The sequence below is a fragment of the Leptidea sinapis genome, chromosome 23 (genome assembly GCF_905404315.1).
Source record: "Leptidea sinapis chromosome 23, ilLepSina1.1, whole genome shotgun sequence".
Lineage (NCBI taxonomy): Eukaryota > Metazoa > Arthropoda > Insecta > Lepidoptera > Pieridae > Leptidea > Leptidea sinapis.
Genome location: NC_066287.1, coordinates 6,159,411 through 6,178,389, shown reverse-complemented (window position 1 = coordinate 6,178,389; position 18,979 = coordinate 6,159,411). Strand labels below are relative to the sequence as shown.

At 36.5% G+C, this 18,979-nt stretch overlaps 1 protein-coding gene across 1 annotated transcript; it reads left to right on the top strand.

Moving 5' to 3' along the window:
- Positions 1-444: 444 nt before the first annotated feature.
- On the top strand, positions 445-18,441 carry LOC126971365 (nicastrin). Its single transcript, XM_050817657.1, has 15 exons — positions 445-752; positions 877-978; positions 1,816-2,011; positions 2,459-2,650; positions 4,885-4,986; positions 6,106-6,196; positions 6,868-6,934; positions 7,004-7,108; positions 8,068-8,300; positions 9,023-9,293; positions 11,038-11,192; positions 11,580-11,810; positions 13,112-13,214; positions 14,621-14,849; positions 17,226-18,441. Exons 1-15 carry the CDS (start codon positions 704-706, stop codon positions 17,248-17,250), a joined length of 2,151 nt encoding a protein of 716 aa, XP_050673614.1. The 5' UTR covers positions 445-703; the 3' UTR covers positions 17,251-18,441.
- The last annotated feature ends 538 nt before the right edge of the window (positions 18,442-18,979 follow it).

Sequence of the window (18,979 nt, the reverse complement as noted above, 5' to 3'; positions counted from 1 at the left end):
AATTGACTGACAACTCTATACCTATATTATATAATGTACTCTGTGTCGATGACTTGGCATTTAACCGCGCTCACTGCATTTAGCAGCACAGACTAATATGATGCTTACGCATGATTTAGCAGTTAGCACTATACACAGAGTATTAAGATCCGTACATATAAGTCACTAAAATAATAATAATAATCTTTATTGCAGGCATAAAATCCCATGCCACAATATTGAGTCGTACAATACAAATAGTATACGTACAAATAAAATAGTATACAATACAATTATACAATATTTTTACATTTATTCAAATAAATGTAAACGGGGTAAAGGTAACATAGGAGTACCTAATCTCCGCGTGCTTTTTTTTAGGAATACACAAATTGTTTTTTTAAATAGCATGTTTTGACTTTTGAGTGACATTTGACAACGCGATCTTGCTGTTGTATTGTTGATTCATAATATACCTAACTTTTAATATTCACAATAATAGATTAATAAAGTTACATAAATATATCTTATGATGAAGAAATGTTTTAATAATTATTTGAAATGAGATAGAAAATTATATACGACATCTAGAAGTAGTTAATATAATTATTTATAAGGGAAAATTCGAATTACCCTACTTTCATTAAGTAAAGATTAAAGAAGTGTAAAGTTGCAGATGCCTGAGCATTGCAAAGCTTTTATTATCGCATAAGATTCACACACTATGTATCTTATTATAACTGTGACATTATTTATATTGGGCATATCTGAAGGTAAGTAGAATAGGTTTTCCAGGAAAAAAATGTTCATAATTGAGTCGATTAGATTATGTTTATAATAATAAACGTTTCCACCTTGCACATTTAACGTTTCATGTCCACATTTTGTTGATTTTAGTAATTAATGGCGAAAGGCTACATGGACGAATATATTCATCTATTGAAGGAAGTGCAGCATGTTTTCGAAGATTAAATGCTACACATCAAGTAGGATGTTCATGTGAGTAATTTTAAACACTAGACCTAGTTACAATATAGAATGATAACTTTAGTTACGATTATCATTTAAACCAAAAGTTGAGTATCATGCTACCTTGTGAGTGTGCCAGGATGTTCAGAAGTAACTAAATTTACTAAAAAAATATTATGATGGATAGTTCAACATTTTTTCATTCATTTTTCTATGAAATTGTAAAAATTTTCAATTCTATGTACAGTAATTTTAAGTAGTTTAATGAGAAAATTAAGATATATATATAAATCTGTTATTTCTATACAAAATGGTAAGGGTCAATAAATTTTTTTCCTTACTGATTTTATGTGAACATCAATATTTATAAGATAATAGCTGACCTGGCAAACATTGTTTTGCCATATAAAGTATTATTCACGCGATAGTTTTATAAGTAATAAAATATTGCCTATATTATAGCCTGTACAACATTTTGTTCTATTGTCAATAGTTTTAGCAGCACACGCAAAAATAGTTTTTCGATTTTACACCTTGTGTTACAAAATAGCAATTTTATTACGGATCCCTAATTTTGAAAAAAAAATAGCCTATAGCCTTCCTCGATAAATGGACTACCCAACACTGAAAGAATCATTCAAATCGGACCAGTAGTACCAGAGATTAGCGCGTTCAAACAAACAAACAAACAAACACTGCAGCTTTATAATATTAGTATAGATTCTAGTGTAAAATACCTGATATGTGATATGTGATTTTGGTTTATTTTTCACTGTAACTATCATCTCCACTAGTTTGTTAGTAATTATTTTTCTCCTTTAAACAGTTAGAGTTACTTTTTGGCATTAAATATGTTTTTCTTTTTAGCTTCTGATAATGGAACAGTCGGTGTTGTCCATATGATTAATGATATATCAGATGCACAATGGCTGGTGTACAACTCAAGTGCTGGACCATACATTGGTGTTGTCAGCACCAATACTTTTAATAGTGTTATAGGATTATTGATTGAGAAACATTCTTCTATTGCTGGGATCTTGGTCTATGACAATGTCACAATGAGGTGATAATGTATTACTTTCTATTATTTATTGGAACGAAGTTCCTTACGGCAGGCTTGGAGGAGATTATGTGTTAAATGAGATGTGCACAGGCGGGACAGTCATTTCTATTTCTATGTAATTTTATGTTGTCAAACAAAAATAAAGAGACATATTTTGTTATTTTAATTGATAATTTGGATTACGATTTTTTTTTATTTTATGTATTTTATTATTTCCTAAAATACTGAATTTTCTAAATACTTTCGTGTAGTTTTTTTACAAATTGTGTCGATTCTACATTAGCTGAAGGAACTTCGTTCCTACCTGGTGTCCCACGACACCACATCTTTTTTTTTGACACACTTTCACACAAATTATTAATATTAAATTTTGACAGAAAAGTGTGATCTTTATTTATTTTGATACAGAACAAATCCAATAAGATATTATGTAAATTAAAATTTCAGGCCAAGTTCATTCAGCCCAGAAACAAAGTGTCCAAATGATTATCCGGGAAGTAACTGCTCTTCCCAACAGGGTGGTGTTAGTTGGAATGAGATGGGAACTGGTTTATTAAGAACGGATATTCCATTCCCTATTTTCTTTCTTCCATATGAGAAGGCAGATGAGCTTGAGAAAATTGAAAAATGCTACAAAAGGTACAAAAATATGTAATGGAATGTGTGTGAATGAACTAACTTTAAATTTTGTAGGATATAAGTACAATTAATTTCAGTTAATTTTAAATATTTTCATAATAATAGACAATAGACAATTCAAATTCAAATATTTTTATTCAAAATAGGATTTAAAATCACTTATTGAACATTAAAAGAGATCCCATTCACAAGAGACTGCCTCTGACCTGAGAAGAATGGGCAAGAAACTCAGTGGGCTTTTTTTAAATATAAAATATAGATTAAAATGTGATATCATACAATAAACATTTATAATTATAGAGCCTGAGGGTGTTCACTTTATTCCCAGTCTGTGGTGTCATTAAGAAAATCGTTTATTGTTTTTAACAATTCTTTTAAATTTCGTAATACATTTGTTTTCTACATTTTTTGGGATTATATCGTAGAAGCATATACATTAAGACTGAGTTGACTTAATTTAGAAAGGCATTAAAAAAAACCTTGCACCAGAATAGGCTACAGAGAATGTGATGACATATGGGAAAATAAATAAAGTAGTTTTAAATCACTAAAATTAAGTTTATTTATATAATTCATGTGATATTTTTTTGTTCACAACTGATTTTTGACATTATATACATTCTTAACACTACTTGAAAATAATTAGTATCTCTAAAAGGGGAAAAGTATTATTAAACATATTCTGGTTGAACTCTATGACAGCTTCTAGTCATTAAGATTATTGTACATTGCACAAAAACTTTCATAGTATGTGTAGTAAATATGTGACTAAATATACCATGAGATACTAAAACTAGTAAAAAACTTTTAAATGGAGAGATTCAAATTGCCTATTTTTTTATAACTTCCTTAACCTTAAATACTAATGCAAATGATAACAGCTGTAAACTGTGTGTGGGATGTGTGCATCAACCCCTTTCAACAATCACTATGTCCAATCGTGAGTCTCAACACACAGTATTATGGACTTAATCTCATTATACTTCAAAATTTACAAAAAAAAAAAAAATCAGCTCATTCCATAGGTTTCAGATCAAATCTTCAATCAACTGATTACTATCTGTGATACCAAAACTAGAATTTTATAATAACTTCACTAGCTTACCTTAACTTACTACTTATGGCCCACGCTTTTACATCCAACTGAGCAATGGGGTTTTTTTTTATGGAATAGGAGGACAAACGAGCGTACGGGTCACCTGTTGTTAAGTGATCACCGCCGCCCACACTCTCTTGCAACACCAGAGGAATCACAGGAGCGTTGCCGGCCTTTAAGGAAGGTGTACGCGCTTTTTTTGAAGGTACCCATGTCGTATCGTCCCGGAAACACCGCACAAGGAATTCCCCGACAATTCGAGCTGCTCTGCGTTGCACGTGGTCAAATGGATCGAGCTGATACTGGGGTGCGCCAGACCAGAGATGACAGAAATACTCCATGTGTGGCCGGACCTGCGCTTTGTACAGCGCTAGAAAGTGGGCCGGCAAGTATTGCCGTGCTCTATTAATGACGCCCAGTTTCTTTGAAGCCAATTTGGCTTTGCCCTCCAGATGGCCACGGAATTGGCAATCGCTCGAGATTTCGAGAACCAGTATTCCGATACTAGGCGAGGCTTTTAGGGAAGTGTTGTCGAAGAGCGGTGATACAACAAATGGGGTTTTTTTAGTGGGGTTTATTGGCAACATAAAACTCTCATTTTTTGTTTTGCCTCTACAAGAGTCATCATGTGAAGATATTAACTCGCCAAATTGTGGAATGATAGATAGATATGTATCTATACAGAAACAGAACCAAAACTTGGTTTATGTTATTTATATACAAGCTGCCACACTCCCTCACTTCCTGATGTCATCCTTCTTTAGAAGCCTGGTGCCCCTCTTAATTACTGTTAAAAAAATAGGATAACCTTTTGCCAGTGAAAATCAGTTAAAATACTTCCAATAAGAAATGTGTTTTAGAGATAAGCCAGAACAAACAATTATGCAAATATTCTAAAAATTTATTTAAGTTTTTTTTTAAATATTACAAACAGATACTTCTTGTATGTATAGTTTAGGATAAAAAACAGCTTCTCTTTACTGTTTTGTTCTAAATTTATTTTCGCCTTCTACGCTTAACAGCTTGGTGTCTACACAAGTTTATCATCGTCTTTTATAATCTTTTTGACAGATCTTATAATTTATGTATAATTGTAGTTTCTATTCCAGTTTCTTATGTTGAGAATGTATCTTTTCAGCTTTAATCTGGATAAGGATAATCAAAGAGGAAAGTCACTGTGCTCTCTCCAGTTGAATTCTTTTATGTATGCGGCTGTTAATAGTGCAGTCTGTCTAAGAAGGTTAGTTAACAGTTTTTAGACAGAGTTTAAAATTATTCCATTTATTTTAATATTGATGAATTTTTTTATGAAAGAGGAGGACATACGAGCGAAGGGATGATTTTAAGTGATCGCCGCTCACATTCTCTTGCACCACCAGAAGAATTACAGGAGTGCTGCTGGCATTTTAGAAAGGTGTACGCGTTTTTTTAAAGGAACCCATGTCATGCTCAATCCACAGCTTGGTTATATGTGGAAGGAAGGCCCTTGAAAAGCACACTGTGGAGGGATGCCACATATACAGATAGAAGGGATGATATCCTTATTTGTGGCGTGTCGTGCGAAGGTGGAATTCGGCGGCAGGAATCATTTCACTCAGCTCTTCAGAACACCCGTGATAAATGCGATCTCTCTACGTAACCCCAAGTCATCTAGCCGTACACATAGCGTTGGATCCACTAGAACAATTCGAGTTGAACGTAGTCAATTGGTTCGAGTTGATACTTTTTTTTTATGGAATAGGAGGACAAACGAGCGTACGAGTCACCTGGAATTAAGTGATCACCGCCGCCCACACTCTCCTGCAACACCAGAAGAATCACAGGAGCGTTGCCGGCCTTTAAGGAAGGTGTACGCGCTTTTCTTGAAGGTACCCATGTCGTATCGTCCCGGAAACACCGCACAAGGAAGCTCATTCCACTGCTTCGTAGTGCGAGGAAGAAAGCTCCTTAAAAACCGCACTGTGGAGGACCGCCACACATCCAGATGGTGGGGATGATATCGTAACTTGGGGCGTGTCGTGCGAAGGTGAAATACTGGGGTACATCAGACTTCAGACCATATGTGATATATACCTGCGCTTTATACAGCGCCTGAATGTGGGCCAGCTTAACGACAAATAGGGCTTTTTTCCGTGATCATTGCGCAAAACTTGAGTCTTCTGAAAGTTAAATTGGATAAGGTCCATTTTACCCTATTCGCAACCTTGCCAAGAGGGGACTCTATAGAAGACACAAGTTTCTGTATGGCACTTTTTTCATTTTTTATGGTTTTAAGAGAACTGAACTCCGACGAGTATAATATCGTAATAGTATCTGTATGTTTGTATGTCCTTTTCAAATTTCATATGTTTTCTTTTAGGTCAGCATCATCAGCATTTTTGACGTCAACTAAAGTTTGTGATCCGTTGGGTGACTACAATGTGTATTACTCACTTTTTCCACGTGTCCAGGTTAGAGAAATGTTATAATTATCTCATTTAATATGATCACTAATATTGAATACTAGGATTGGATGTGAATATTGGATAACCAGAGAAATACTTTTAGTGGGAAACTGAAGTGGCACAAGTGTCGATGAAGTCATCTAAGAATGCGATAACCCTTTTTTTTTATGAAATAGGAGGACAAACGAGCGTACGGGTCACTTGTTGTTAAGTGATCACCGCCGACCACAATCTCTTGCAACACCAGAGGAATCACAGGAGCGTTGCCAGCCTTTAAGGGAGCAGCAGCATTTCCCTGTCACAACTATGCAGTTATAAACCGATTCACTCACTTCGTGGATGACTATTGACCAAAGCATTGGCATCTTTTTGCCTTTTGCGTGATTCGCCTTTGATGAACTAATTGAAGTATATGCATAGGGTGCACATAGACTATTTTTTGTGTTACTTATGCAACAAAAACTGCACAAAGAAATAGGTGTTATTTTTAGAGATGTTATACAGTCTACCCTCCTAATTTCACAAATAGGGCTTAAAATTCAAAGTATCATCTCAAGATCGCCACGCCTATTCTGGCTATCTTGACCAGATCGTCGGTCCATCTTGTGGGAGGCCTACCAACGACACGATAAAAAGTAATAAAAATAAACGTGTATCTTTATTTTGTTTTTTAACAGAACGAAACGAAAAGCATGCCAGTTACACTGGTAACAGCCAGAATTGATTCAGCTTCCCTCTTTGATGGTAAGGTATTACTTTATTTACCAAATTTAGATTATATTTTGTTTACTATAATATACTAAATGATTTCAGGTATTGCACCTGGTGCAGCTAGTGCAGTGGTTGGAATGGCAACATTGATTGTGTCAGCTGTCACATTGTCACAAATGATCCCTGATACAGATGCAAAACTCTACGGTGAGAAACGAATATAAAGAGTTAATTAATTAGATTTGTTCATATTATCAGGCCTGTCTCACTGCGTAGGTATCGAAATCGTAAGTACGTACGGCGGCCTCTACAGAAAGGCTGTCCAGTAAGGACTCACAAGCGAACAGTGACGCACGCGCAAGCTACATTTGTCACCTACTTCACCGGTCCGACAAATTTTTAAAAGTGGAGAAACATAAATAATGTGAAGCATATTCAGTGTCATTGAAACAATCGAGTGAAACAATTTAATTTAAAGTGATTGTTATTATAATGAAATTATCATCTATGATTGCAACCAATTTATTTCCTATACTAAGTTGGTTTGACTATGTCGTGGTCTTAAAACGCACACATTACTATCTGCTACTAATGTAGGCTTGTCAACGAAAGAATATTGATTTAAAACTACGATTTCAGACCTATTTATATTATAGAAAAAACAGAGCTATTTTTATAAGATGACCTTATATTAGGTAGGTACAGTTTTAGATAAGAAGACAACCCTAATGTCGTCAGAAGAGGTAAGAGTCACGCGTTAGAAAGAGAGGCAACTTCTAGTTGAAGTTGTAGGTCAATAGCACTGTGCGATCTGAATTAAACCTTATTGTATGGCCGCAAGGGTCCCCATTTCTTTAATTGATTTTGCGGACTGAGACATTTGTACTTGTACTATTACATATTCTTTGATATTATGTAAAATGAGGGGTTAGAGTAGAGAGTTTCTGGCGTGAAGCAGTAATGTGTAAGCATTATTGTGTTTCGGTCTGAAAGTCACCGTAGCTAGTGAAATTACTGGGCAAATGATACTTAACATCTTATGTCTCGAAGTAACGAGCGCAATTGTAGTGCTGCTCAGATTTTTTGGGTTTTTTCAAGAATCGTCCCTTATTGTCATAATAAAAATAACAAGGACAAATAAATTATTAAGGCAATATGAATTACAGATCGTAATGTGCTTTGGACACTATTCAACGGTGAATCATTCGACTACATCGGGTCGCAGCGCGTCGCGTACGATCTGAGTCGAGGGGCGTGGCCAGCTGTCAGTCCGCTCTCACCAGCTGACATTAAGCTGCACATAGAGATCGGACAGCTCGGGGGTTCCCTGCAACTGTTCAAGGACAACACATCCTGGCCCCTGCACGCTTTTGCACCGTACAGCGAATTGCCTTCAGAGGTTTGTCAAGATTTTTTGTAAACATTGACTATAAGTTAGAATGTTTCAAAGTGGGTTAGAACCAACTTTCTCCAATGTATAACCATTAGTATGAAATAAACCTACTTGTGAATGTTTCCAAGATGATACGACATGGCTCTTGTGTTTGTTCTGGTGCTGTAAAAGAGAATGGGTGGCGGTCATCACTTGGCGTTAGGTGAACTCTGGGCTCGTCTGCCCTAAAAACAAATATCCACCAGAGAAAACAGGAGACCTTAGTCTGCTTTTTACTAGGGACAACGCCACTGCTGCACTCAGTTTTTTTTTTAATAATTGAAGACAAATCAGAAAATACTGCGAAGCGGCATCTACGTTTTCATAGCACGATACGGCCTCAATGAAAATTATACTAGGCTTTTGATCCAGTCACTTAAGATTAATTGTACCAACTATAGGTCCGGCTATGTAGAAAGGTGAGATTTAAGTATCGGTATCAGTTTTTTTTCAAACTTGAGAAATAAAGAATCGTGGGGCTAGACTTCCCCTAAATATGGTCGAGGGAGGCGATGGCTGGTCCATGCGCTGCTTGTGACTGCAGGATCATCCTGTTATCAGAAACTGTGCTTCTTGTTCAAAGTTAAAGTAACTTAATACATTTGTAGTTGTTTATATATTTTTATACCGCCGTACTAAAATGTAATACTTGTTGACTTGATGTAGTTTACAAGCAATTTCTTTAACAGGTCACTGTATTCCTAGCTAAAATGGATCAGTTATTCGGTAAAAGAAACATGACGTACCTAGAACCGGAGCTAACTACAAATCTGCCACCGTCCTCGCTTCATTCCTTCCGTCGGATCCTCACAAATGCCACTCAGAGCGGGCTGCTTCCCGAAGTACTGTTGACCGATCACAAGCAGACGTTCACCAACATGTACTACGAGTCGGCCCTTGATGATTTTCACAATATTGTGTACAATTATCATAACATCAGCATCGGCAGTGATGGAGTGTGTAAGTATAGTGTTAAACTGTTTGACAAATTACATAGAGGTGAAAAATTTCGCACATCACGTCTGGCATTCAATTACCGTTTATAATATAGTATAAATAATAATTGTGTTATTTTGAGCCATTCGAGCTCAAAGAGTTAGCTGTTAATTGTTTTTGAGGTCTTTATAAAAAAAAACTCAGATCATATATTTGATCAGAAATTAAAAATCAGAGTACATATTTTGAATAGATCATATCTGATAAAAGTTTAGTAAAACCCTCTTTTTTGAATTTTCAAACGGCAATAACATTTTAGTTAATGAATGAACGGATTTTCTTGCGTTTTGCAGCATCCGCAGTTTTTTGAAGCCTTAAAAAGAATCTTTGAGTTTCAATTGATTGAACACTGAATTTCAAACTAATTCCGAAAAACACTTTTTTCGGTTTTCATTCGTCAAAGATAACTCACGAACGAACCAACCGATTTTGACCAGCTTAGTAGCGATCAACGTAGCTTTTTTACGTTAACTTATGTTGATTTTTTGGAATCGATCGGTAAAGCCGTTTATAAGTTATTTCAAAAAAAACACCACAAAAAAATTGTACATAGTTTTTTTAAATTTCATAAAATCTACCGGTCCGAATTGTATTCAAAATCTAAGTTTGGTTAAGCCCGAATGAATGAATTCGAATGGTGCCAACCGTGACGAAATCGGTTGAGCCCTTCAAAATTTATAAGAGATTTACACACACGCGCGCACACACACACACACACACATACACACACATACACACACACAAATACATACAGACGTGCGGACACCAACGCGGGAATAGTCAGGAAAGCTTTCTAGGACCTTAAAACGTTAACGTTAAAAACTAAGTAAAAGGCATAAAAGGCATTTATTTTCTCAAAATTGATTCCTTTAGAATTCTTTTTGATGTCATTTCTTATACTACTAGATACTAATACCTAGTAAAACCAATAACATCCCGAATTTTATAAAATTTTCAATTTTCTGAGCGTGAAGTTAAAAATTTAAAAACACAAGTCACTAGATAACTACATCAACTGAATACTCTTTGTTAATTCTTGTAATAAAATTTATGGCAGAAGGGCACTGCTCAGTGTGCACAAATTTGCACCCAACGGTCATTATTAGAATTAGATGCTAATCGCGGGCCGCAGAAGTGGGAAGAAGGATGGCTGACACACACACCTGTTGGCGCTTGCGCTCAACTAACGAAAGAGCCGTGCACTGAGCGGTGGTCATGTAACCACACTTCATTTATTTAAATGCAAACATATACACTATTATATTTATTATTATTATTATATCAGTAATCATGTAATGTAAAGGAATTAATATGGTGGTGATTTAATTAACATGAAAAATAATTCTTTAGGAATTAATTTTGAGAAAATAAATTACTACAAGGGAATCAACCCAAAGCTACCTCCTAAAACTTGCATTATTATGGAGAAGTTCGCACAAGGTCGTCATGAAAACAGAGAATATTGTCCATCTCTTAAGATGCATTACATTTTTTATTAGTAGTAAAGAAATAAAATGATTTCAATAAGTTTGTGTCGATTTTGTATTTGCCAGTATAGTACTCATTGTTATGATTATGTATATAAGTATAGTATACTTCATATCTCAATGGTTCAGATTCTGACGAACGCAAATCGAATCATGTGAACCCGCTCTTACAACAACTTCCGAAATCTTCTGCGATGATTGACAGATTGTATTAATTACAGTTAGGACTACAGAAGAGTTGATAGCTGATGGAAACATGACTGAGAACGAAGCGCAAGTGAAAATAGCGAAGGTGGCGACCGTGCTAGCGCAGACATTGTACGAACAGGTCACGGGTGTCGCATACAACGGCTCGCTGGAGACTTCTGCTCACCTGGTAATCAATCATCATTTTATTTTATACAAACATAAATTGTTCTGATATTCATGGACGATGCGGGACTTGAAATCACGTCTCTCGGGTTCTGTCCGAGCGCTATTACCAACTGAGTCAACCGTCCGAGTGACGCATCAACAGACATTTTGGTATGCCTTATTCAACTCTTAGGTGTGCGGACTAGATCCTCTGGACTTACAGTTGTTTAACTCCAATAATTGCATATTACGGAATTTACTTGAGATGTCGCTCTTAAAAATCTAAACAGTTTACAGTTTAATCTGCAGTAACATATAAATTAAAACCGAAGTGGTTTTAATTCGGCTTGCAAGAATTATTAAATGTAAATGATTAAATTTTTGTTTATTCAATGTACTGTAATCGCAGGTGGACGAATTGCTCCATTGTTTCCTTCAAAGCCAGTCGTGCCGGCTGCTCATAGCGGCGGACTACGCCAGCAACGGCGAGGAGTCTTCGGTGGAGAAGGCGGCGCCGCTGTATGTGGGCGTGTCCACGTGGGCGACCCGGCCCGCCCTCTACGCCGGACACCTGCTGGCGCTGCTAACGGGCACACACCGGAACATCAGCAGCGAGGCGTGCAACGCGCTGAACGATACGGTACATTCTTTAAATTTTTTTTTTATGAACAATAAGGAACAAGACGAGCAGGACGTTCAGCTCATGATAATTCATACGCACTGCCCGTTACAACACAACAGGATTCTTGAAAAACCCAAAAATTGTGAACGGCACTACAAGTGTGCTTCTCTTCTGTGTCACCTTGAGACTTTTTTTTTATGGAATAGAAGAACAAACGAGCGTACGGGTCACCTGGTGTTAAGTGATCACCGCCGCCCACACTCTCTTGCAACACCAGAGGAATCACAGGAGCGTTGCCGGCCTTTAAGGAAGGTGTACGCGCTTTTCTTGAAGGTACCCATGTCGTATCGTCCCGGAAACACCGCACAAGGAAGCTCATTCCACTGCTTCGTAGTGCGAGGAAGAAAGCTCCTTGAAAACCGCACAGTGGAGGACCGCCACACATCCAGATGGTGGGGATGATATCGTAACTTGTGGCGTGTCGTACGAAGGTGAAATTCGGCGGCAGGAATCAGGTTGAACAGCTCTTCGAAACACTCCCCGTGATAAATGCGGTAGAAGACACACAATGAAGCGACGTCTCTACGCAACGCCAAATGATCCAGCCGTTCACAGAGCGCTAGGTCCCCGACAATTCGAGCTGCTCTGCGTTGCACGCGATCAAATGGATCGAGCTGATACTGGGGTGCGCCAGATTTAAGATGTTTAATGTCATTTGCCCAGTAATTTCACTAGCTAGGGTGCAATTGAGACCAAAACACAGTGATAAAAAAACAGTCTCTTCGAATTCATATCTACATTTATTTGACTCAAATTCAAGTTGAGCAAAGGCACGGGGCCAGAATAGTCGACTAAAAAGTATACTTTCAAGAAGGACTTGATCCCAGGGCCGTTTGCGTGGAAACACGCACTCTGCACGTCGCGAATAACAGGCCAATACTTGAAGCTTAGTACGGCATTTTCAGTGTTCTTTTGTTTCGGTGCAGTGTTATTAGTGGAGGACGGTACCATGTGAACAGTGGCAAGGGGTTCTCGTGTGTACAACCGTAAGGGTTGTGCTTTTAGCCTACCACTATATTAACTAGAAAACTCCCGGCTAACGATTAACTAGAAAATTTCTTAAGTATCTGCCATCACTATGACGTCACAAAGATGGCGCGTATGTACAATAACGTTTTCATGTATCCGATCACTTCGATCTTTGGATTGTCGCATGAATTATGCCTCAAAACATGCTAACTGCAAACTGTTCACAAAAAATAAAAAGTAAGATACTGTATTTAATTATTTTAGCGTGATAAGTTTCAATATGTTTGCAGAACTATTCACAATACTATTTAAAAGGATGGGACCACAAAGGCGTTTGTATACAGACAACAATGAACTTTAGTCAAGCTGTCAGTCCAGCGTTTGTTAAAACAGGTATTAATTATTATTACTTTTTAATATTTTATTTCAATTATATATCTTTAATTATGCTAGTCTTTCTCACAGTATATCTCTGTGTATATTATGATGAATATGAATGTTTGATTCCGAGTCATGGATGGAGTATTTATGTATGTTTAAGTGAGTATATTGTATTAAATATATCATTGTCTTGTACACAAAGTACAATCTGAATTTTTGTAAAGTCTGAATCTTAGTACATATGAAACATCAATATAATCATCTAAATGGAATATATTAAAATTCATGAAATTCCCACAAGATGTTTGATTTATAGATTTTTTTAGATATTAGATAAGATTTGAGTTTACGAATTAAGGAAAATATCCGGACAACCGAGCCTTGCTCGGATTTTTAAGAATGTACAAAACTTGAACAAAAAAAAATAATAGGACTTCTGGAATCGAACCGGGGTGATCTGCTTTCCGGATCACCCAATGTCCCATCTGAGCTATAATAGTCTTGTATATAGTGGCGAAATTTACCTTTGTATTCTAATGTTATTGTAGCTGTTTCTCATTCAAACATGGATAAAACCATTTTTTTTAAATTCAAACCTAGCTAGATCGATTTATCACCCCCGAAATCCCCTGCATACTAAATTTTATGAAAATCGTTGGAGCCGTTTCCGAGATTCAGATTATATATATACAAGAATTGCTTGTTTAAAGATATAAGATAAAGTATGTTGTTTTAAAATACTTATGTTATGGACATTTTTTAATATGGACTTCGGCCATTTTAACTGTTGCATCTCAATATATTCTTGATAATGCTATGTTTGTATATAAGCACATAAGTCAATAATTTTCTAGAAACCGTCATAACCATAATGTTAACAACAGGAACAAACATAAACTTATTATGCCTACTACTCGTATAAGTCGAGTTAGTAAGTCTTTAGTGAGACGATGTATATGTTTTTTTACAACAAGACCCGAGAAAATTTTCAACTACGAAATTAAGAAGAATTGTTGCCTATGAGTGAACCGTCTGAGCAGTCTACCTGCGAACATGACACTTACAACAACTGCGAAATATTTCCAGCCCATAGAAATATATATAGATATTATGTTATCGTCATTAACAACATAATATATAAACGCCTTTAGCCCAGTGGTTAGTGGCCCTGCCTAATGAGCTTGAGGTCCCGGGTTCGAATCCCGGTAGGTAATCATTTATATGATGAATATGAATATTTGTTTCCGAGTCAATGGATGTTTATATGTATTTATGGATGTTTAAGTATTACTATTTTATATTATATGTATCGTTGTCTTGTACCCATAGTACAGTACAGGCTATGCCTAGTTTTGGGCAGGATAATTGTGTCAATATATATATCAATATTATGTGTGTGAAAAATGTCAATATTGCAGATTACAACTTCACATCCGGTGAATATTCAACGTGGACGGAGTCTGTGTGGCAGACGATGTGGGTGCGAGTGTTTGTGAGTTCGAGCGGCGCGGGCGCCAGGTTGGCGGCCATTACGGGCGTGTTTGCGACCGTCCTAGCGGCCGTCACCACCTATTGGCTGCAGAACTACGCGCCTCTGGTGTTCAGTCTGCCGGCAAGCTCTGCGGTCACCAGTGACGGAGCGTCAGGGTAAGATATGCTCTTCTAAATTCAAAATCACTTTATTCATGTGGGTCACGGAAATGACACTAATGAATGTCAAAAAAAAATCTTATTGAATCTACTGCCACTTCGTAAAGGGTTGAGCTAATGAGAAGGAGTAGCAAGAAACTCATTGCCACTCTTTTAAATCAAGATTGACATTTTCATTGTTTTACAAATCATTTCTATTACAATATAATATGTAAAGTGATGCAACAATCTTCTAGACGGTACTACATTGGTCGCCAGTAAAACTACTGGTAGTATTCTTCTTCTTAGTCGTTTCCTCACTGCTGAGGATCGTGTCAACGAGCTGTCTCCATCGGTTTCGTTCCTTCGCCTGGTGGAAAACGCCGCATATAGGAATCTTCAGATTTTTTAAGATTTGATACGACCACCGTTTAGGACTATCGTTACCATCAAACGCTCAAGGTTGTGGGCTCCTCCGCGTGCAACATGGTCAAAGTATCTAAATATACTATGTGCGACGCTTTTTTCTTATGAAGATACGGGGTGAGACGAGCAGGACGTTCAGCTGATGGGAAGCAGGATTTTTGAAAATCCCAAAATTCTGAGCGGTACTACAATTAAGCTCGTCACCTTGTGACATAAGATGTCAAGTCTCATTTGCCCAGTAATCTCACTAACTACGGCGCCCTTCAGACCGAAACACAGTAATGCTACATTACTGCTTCACGGCAGAAATAGGCATCCGGTGCAAAGGAGCCCCCTACTGGTACTATTCGTCATCTTAGTCGTTTCCTCACTGCTGAGGATCGTGTGTTTTTCATTCAACATTCAATTGATCAACGAGCTGTCTCCATCTTCAGATTTTCGGAGATTTGATACGACCACCGTTTAGGACTACGGAGTTTTATTAATCTCGTCACCATCAAACGCTCAAGGTTGTCGGCTCCTCTGCGTGCAAAAGGCCAAAGTATCTCACGATGCGCTGTAAGCAGACCATGTACAGATGCTGAGCATCCTCCATCTTAAGCTGTTTTAAGATGCAGATGTTTGTGCGAAGTGCCGTCCATGGTATTCGGAGCATACGAAACCAACACCACATTTCAAGAGTGTTTATTCTCTGTCTATCTGCGGCCTTGAAAGACCATGTCTCTGCGCCGTATGAGGTAGACAAGAAAACAAGGAGTATTTCAGTTCTATTGCTAATATTATTGTCACTCCATACCTTGCTCAGTTGAGTCTTCTACTGTTCTAAAAGTAAAATTGGACGTAGTTACTGAAAAACGTTCCAAGCCACAAACATCACATTTTAAGGGATTCGTGTTTAAAGTGTTATAAATATTAGTGTGTTTCATACATGTGGGTTGGGCTACTAAGTCATGATGTCATTTAAAGAGTGCCAGTAGGGCTACAATTTCTTGTCAGACCCTTAATGTGAATCACGTGACCAGTTTTGTGTTCTTAACTCAATTTCGACGTGATTGTGGTTTGGAACGTTTTTCTAGAATTACGTCCAATTATTTCTCAGTTTCATTATGTACCATTCAAGTATTCATCTTCATAATTATAGTATTTTCTTTGTTTAACGCGAGTGTTACATATTTAAATAAAACAATTTTAAATGAAACAATTTTAAATGATTAAAACGCGTGTAATTGTAACTGTGTTTATACATTGTATTTTTGCTTAAAAGTTCAATTTTTATTATTATTTTAGTTAACCCGACGTTTCGACACCTTTCCAGATCACGTTTTCAGGCACTGTCTTATACGCATAATTATAACAATTATTACTAACTTACCAACCAAAACAAGTACTTTTCATATGGTATTATTTTAATTTATAAAAAATAAATGACTACGGAACCTAATTTGGGACCAACATCAATAAGATATTTATTTAAAAAAAAATGTGATTGACAGCTGAGTGTCAAAATACTTCGTGAATAAAATACGTTGATTATTAACATCTTTTAGTATTTTTTTCTGATTATCTTTGATCAATATTCGAGCGTAAATTTTTTCGATTTGTTCATAATTCAATTTAAAAAATATTTTTTAACCACAGCAGAAATTGGACATTCTAAGCAATATTTTACATGCAGCCGATTTTTTATGTCACTATAACTATTTATTTATACTTTGCGAAATACTTTTTGTATAATAAAGTTATTTGTAACCAAAATCTATGAACGATGCCAGACTCGTTCTGTCAACTGAGCCAACCGCTCGAGTAAGTTGGTAGGAGCGCCCGGACGGAACCCAAGAAGCGTGGTTTCGAGTCCCGCATCGTTCATAAATTTTGATTGCAAATATAATTCGTATAATTATTAATCCCAGAAGTAAGCGATATCATTTTGAAAATAACACATTGTATAATAAAGTTTTATTGTTTCAGAATATTGCGGACAGTGAACTGTTAGCCGTAGTGTTAAGTAATAAGAATTAAATTATGTTATTTATTGCATTCCACGCCTAGTAATTCTTTAACTAATAAGTGCAAAAATTTAAACACTTCTATATAAATATTTAGTTCTATTTCTGTCCTCACAGAGTTCGTGCATCAAATAAATCATTTGTGAGCAAAGGATATGAAAGTGGTTTTTGATTAATTTTATATCTTACTAGTTGACCCGACCGACGTTGTTCTGTATATAATAAATAAAATAATGTTTATATATTAATTTGTCAATAATATTTCATAACATCAAGAATTATTTCGTAAAATATGCACCCTGCAGCAGCTGTCGTAATGAAATTGTTTCACAGCAGAACTGTCAAACCGTGCGTCAATAAATTCTCTCATAGAAATTATGTATGGACACATCAAAGGAAAAACAAATTTGTTGTTTTTATTTAATTTAGCAGCATTTACCTATTTATTCACCTTTTAAACCTTCTCTGGACTTTCACAAATAATTCAAGACCAAAATTAGCCAAATCGGTCCAGCCGTTCTCGAGTTTTAGCGAACAGCAATTTATTTTTATATATATAGATTTAAATGGTCAATCGCTTTTGGTCGTGTAATACACATTTTATAATTGTCTGCATTATCATGTGACGCAGCACAGCCTCGAGGAAGTTCCACTTTAAATTTTCCGATATTTTTGCCAGTTGTAAACATTTCAAAGAAATTCTTATGGTTTCAAATGGAGCGATTTAATCGAACAATTTTCAAGTAAATTCAAATTGAGTTCAATAAGTGATTTTGAATATATTTTGAATAAAAAAAATGAATTAAAGGGAATTGACCAAACATGGTTTCTTTTTGTATTAGATTCAAACTGGTGTCAAAAATTAAGTCTTTTGTGACAAAATTTGCTGTTTAAAAATTTTGTAATGAAAAAGTACAGATTCTTTCCTTGGCACTGATAATTCCTTGAAAGTTAAATGTTTTTTATTCAAATAATTTTTTTGTCAAAAATACATAAAAATATAACAAACTCATGAAAATTTTTAACCTATTTTTCGCAAATAACGCGAACTGCTTACGTTCATAAGGCATATATAATATATTACATTAATCGTTAGTGTCTCGACGGAGAGTTAAACAAATTAACCAAAAGATGCCTACAGTGACGCTAAACCTTATTAAATTTGTTTTATAAGTTTCTTTTGGCTTTTTTTTTACTTATCCTGACCTGATCAACAATTTTTATGGAATAGGAGGACAAACGAGCGTACTGGCCACCTGGTGTTAAGTGATCACCGCCGCCCACATTCTCTTGCAACACCAGAGGAATCACAAGAGCGTTGCCGGCCTTTAAGGACGGTGTACGCGTTTTTTTTTTAAGGTATCCATGTCGAATCGTCCCGGAAACACCGCACAAGGAAGCTCATTCCACAGCTTTGTAGTACGAGGACGAAAGCTTCTTGAAAACCGCACTGTGGAGGGCACACACCCAGATAGTGGGGATGATATCCTAACTTGTAGCGTGTCGTGCGAAGGTGGAATTCGGCGGCAGGAATCAGATCAAACATTTCTTCGGAACACTCCCCGTGATAAATGCGGTAGAAGACACACAATGAAGCGCGACGTCTCTACGCAACGCCAAGTGATCCAGCTGTTCACAGAGCACTAGGTCCCCGACCGTTCGAGCTGCTCTGCGTTGCACGCGTTCAATAGGATCGAGCTGATACTGGGGTGCGCC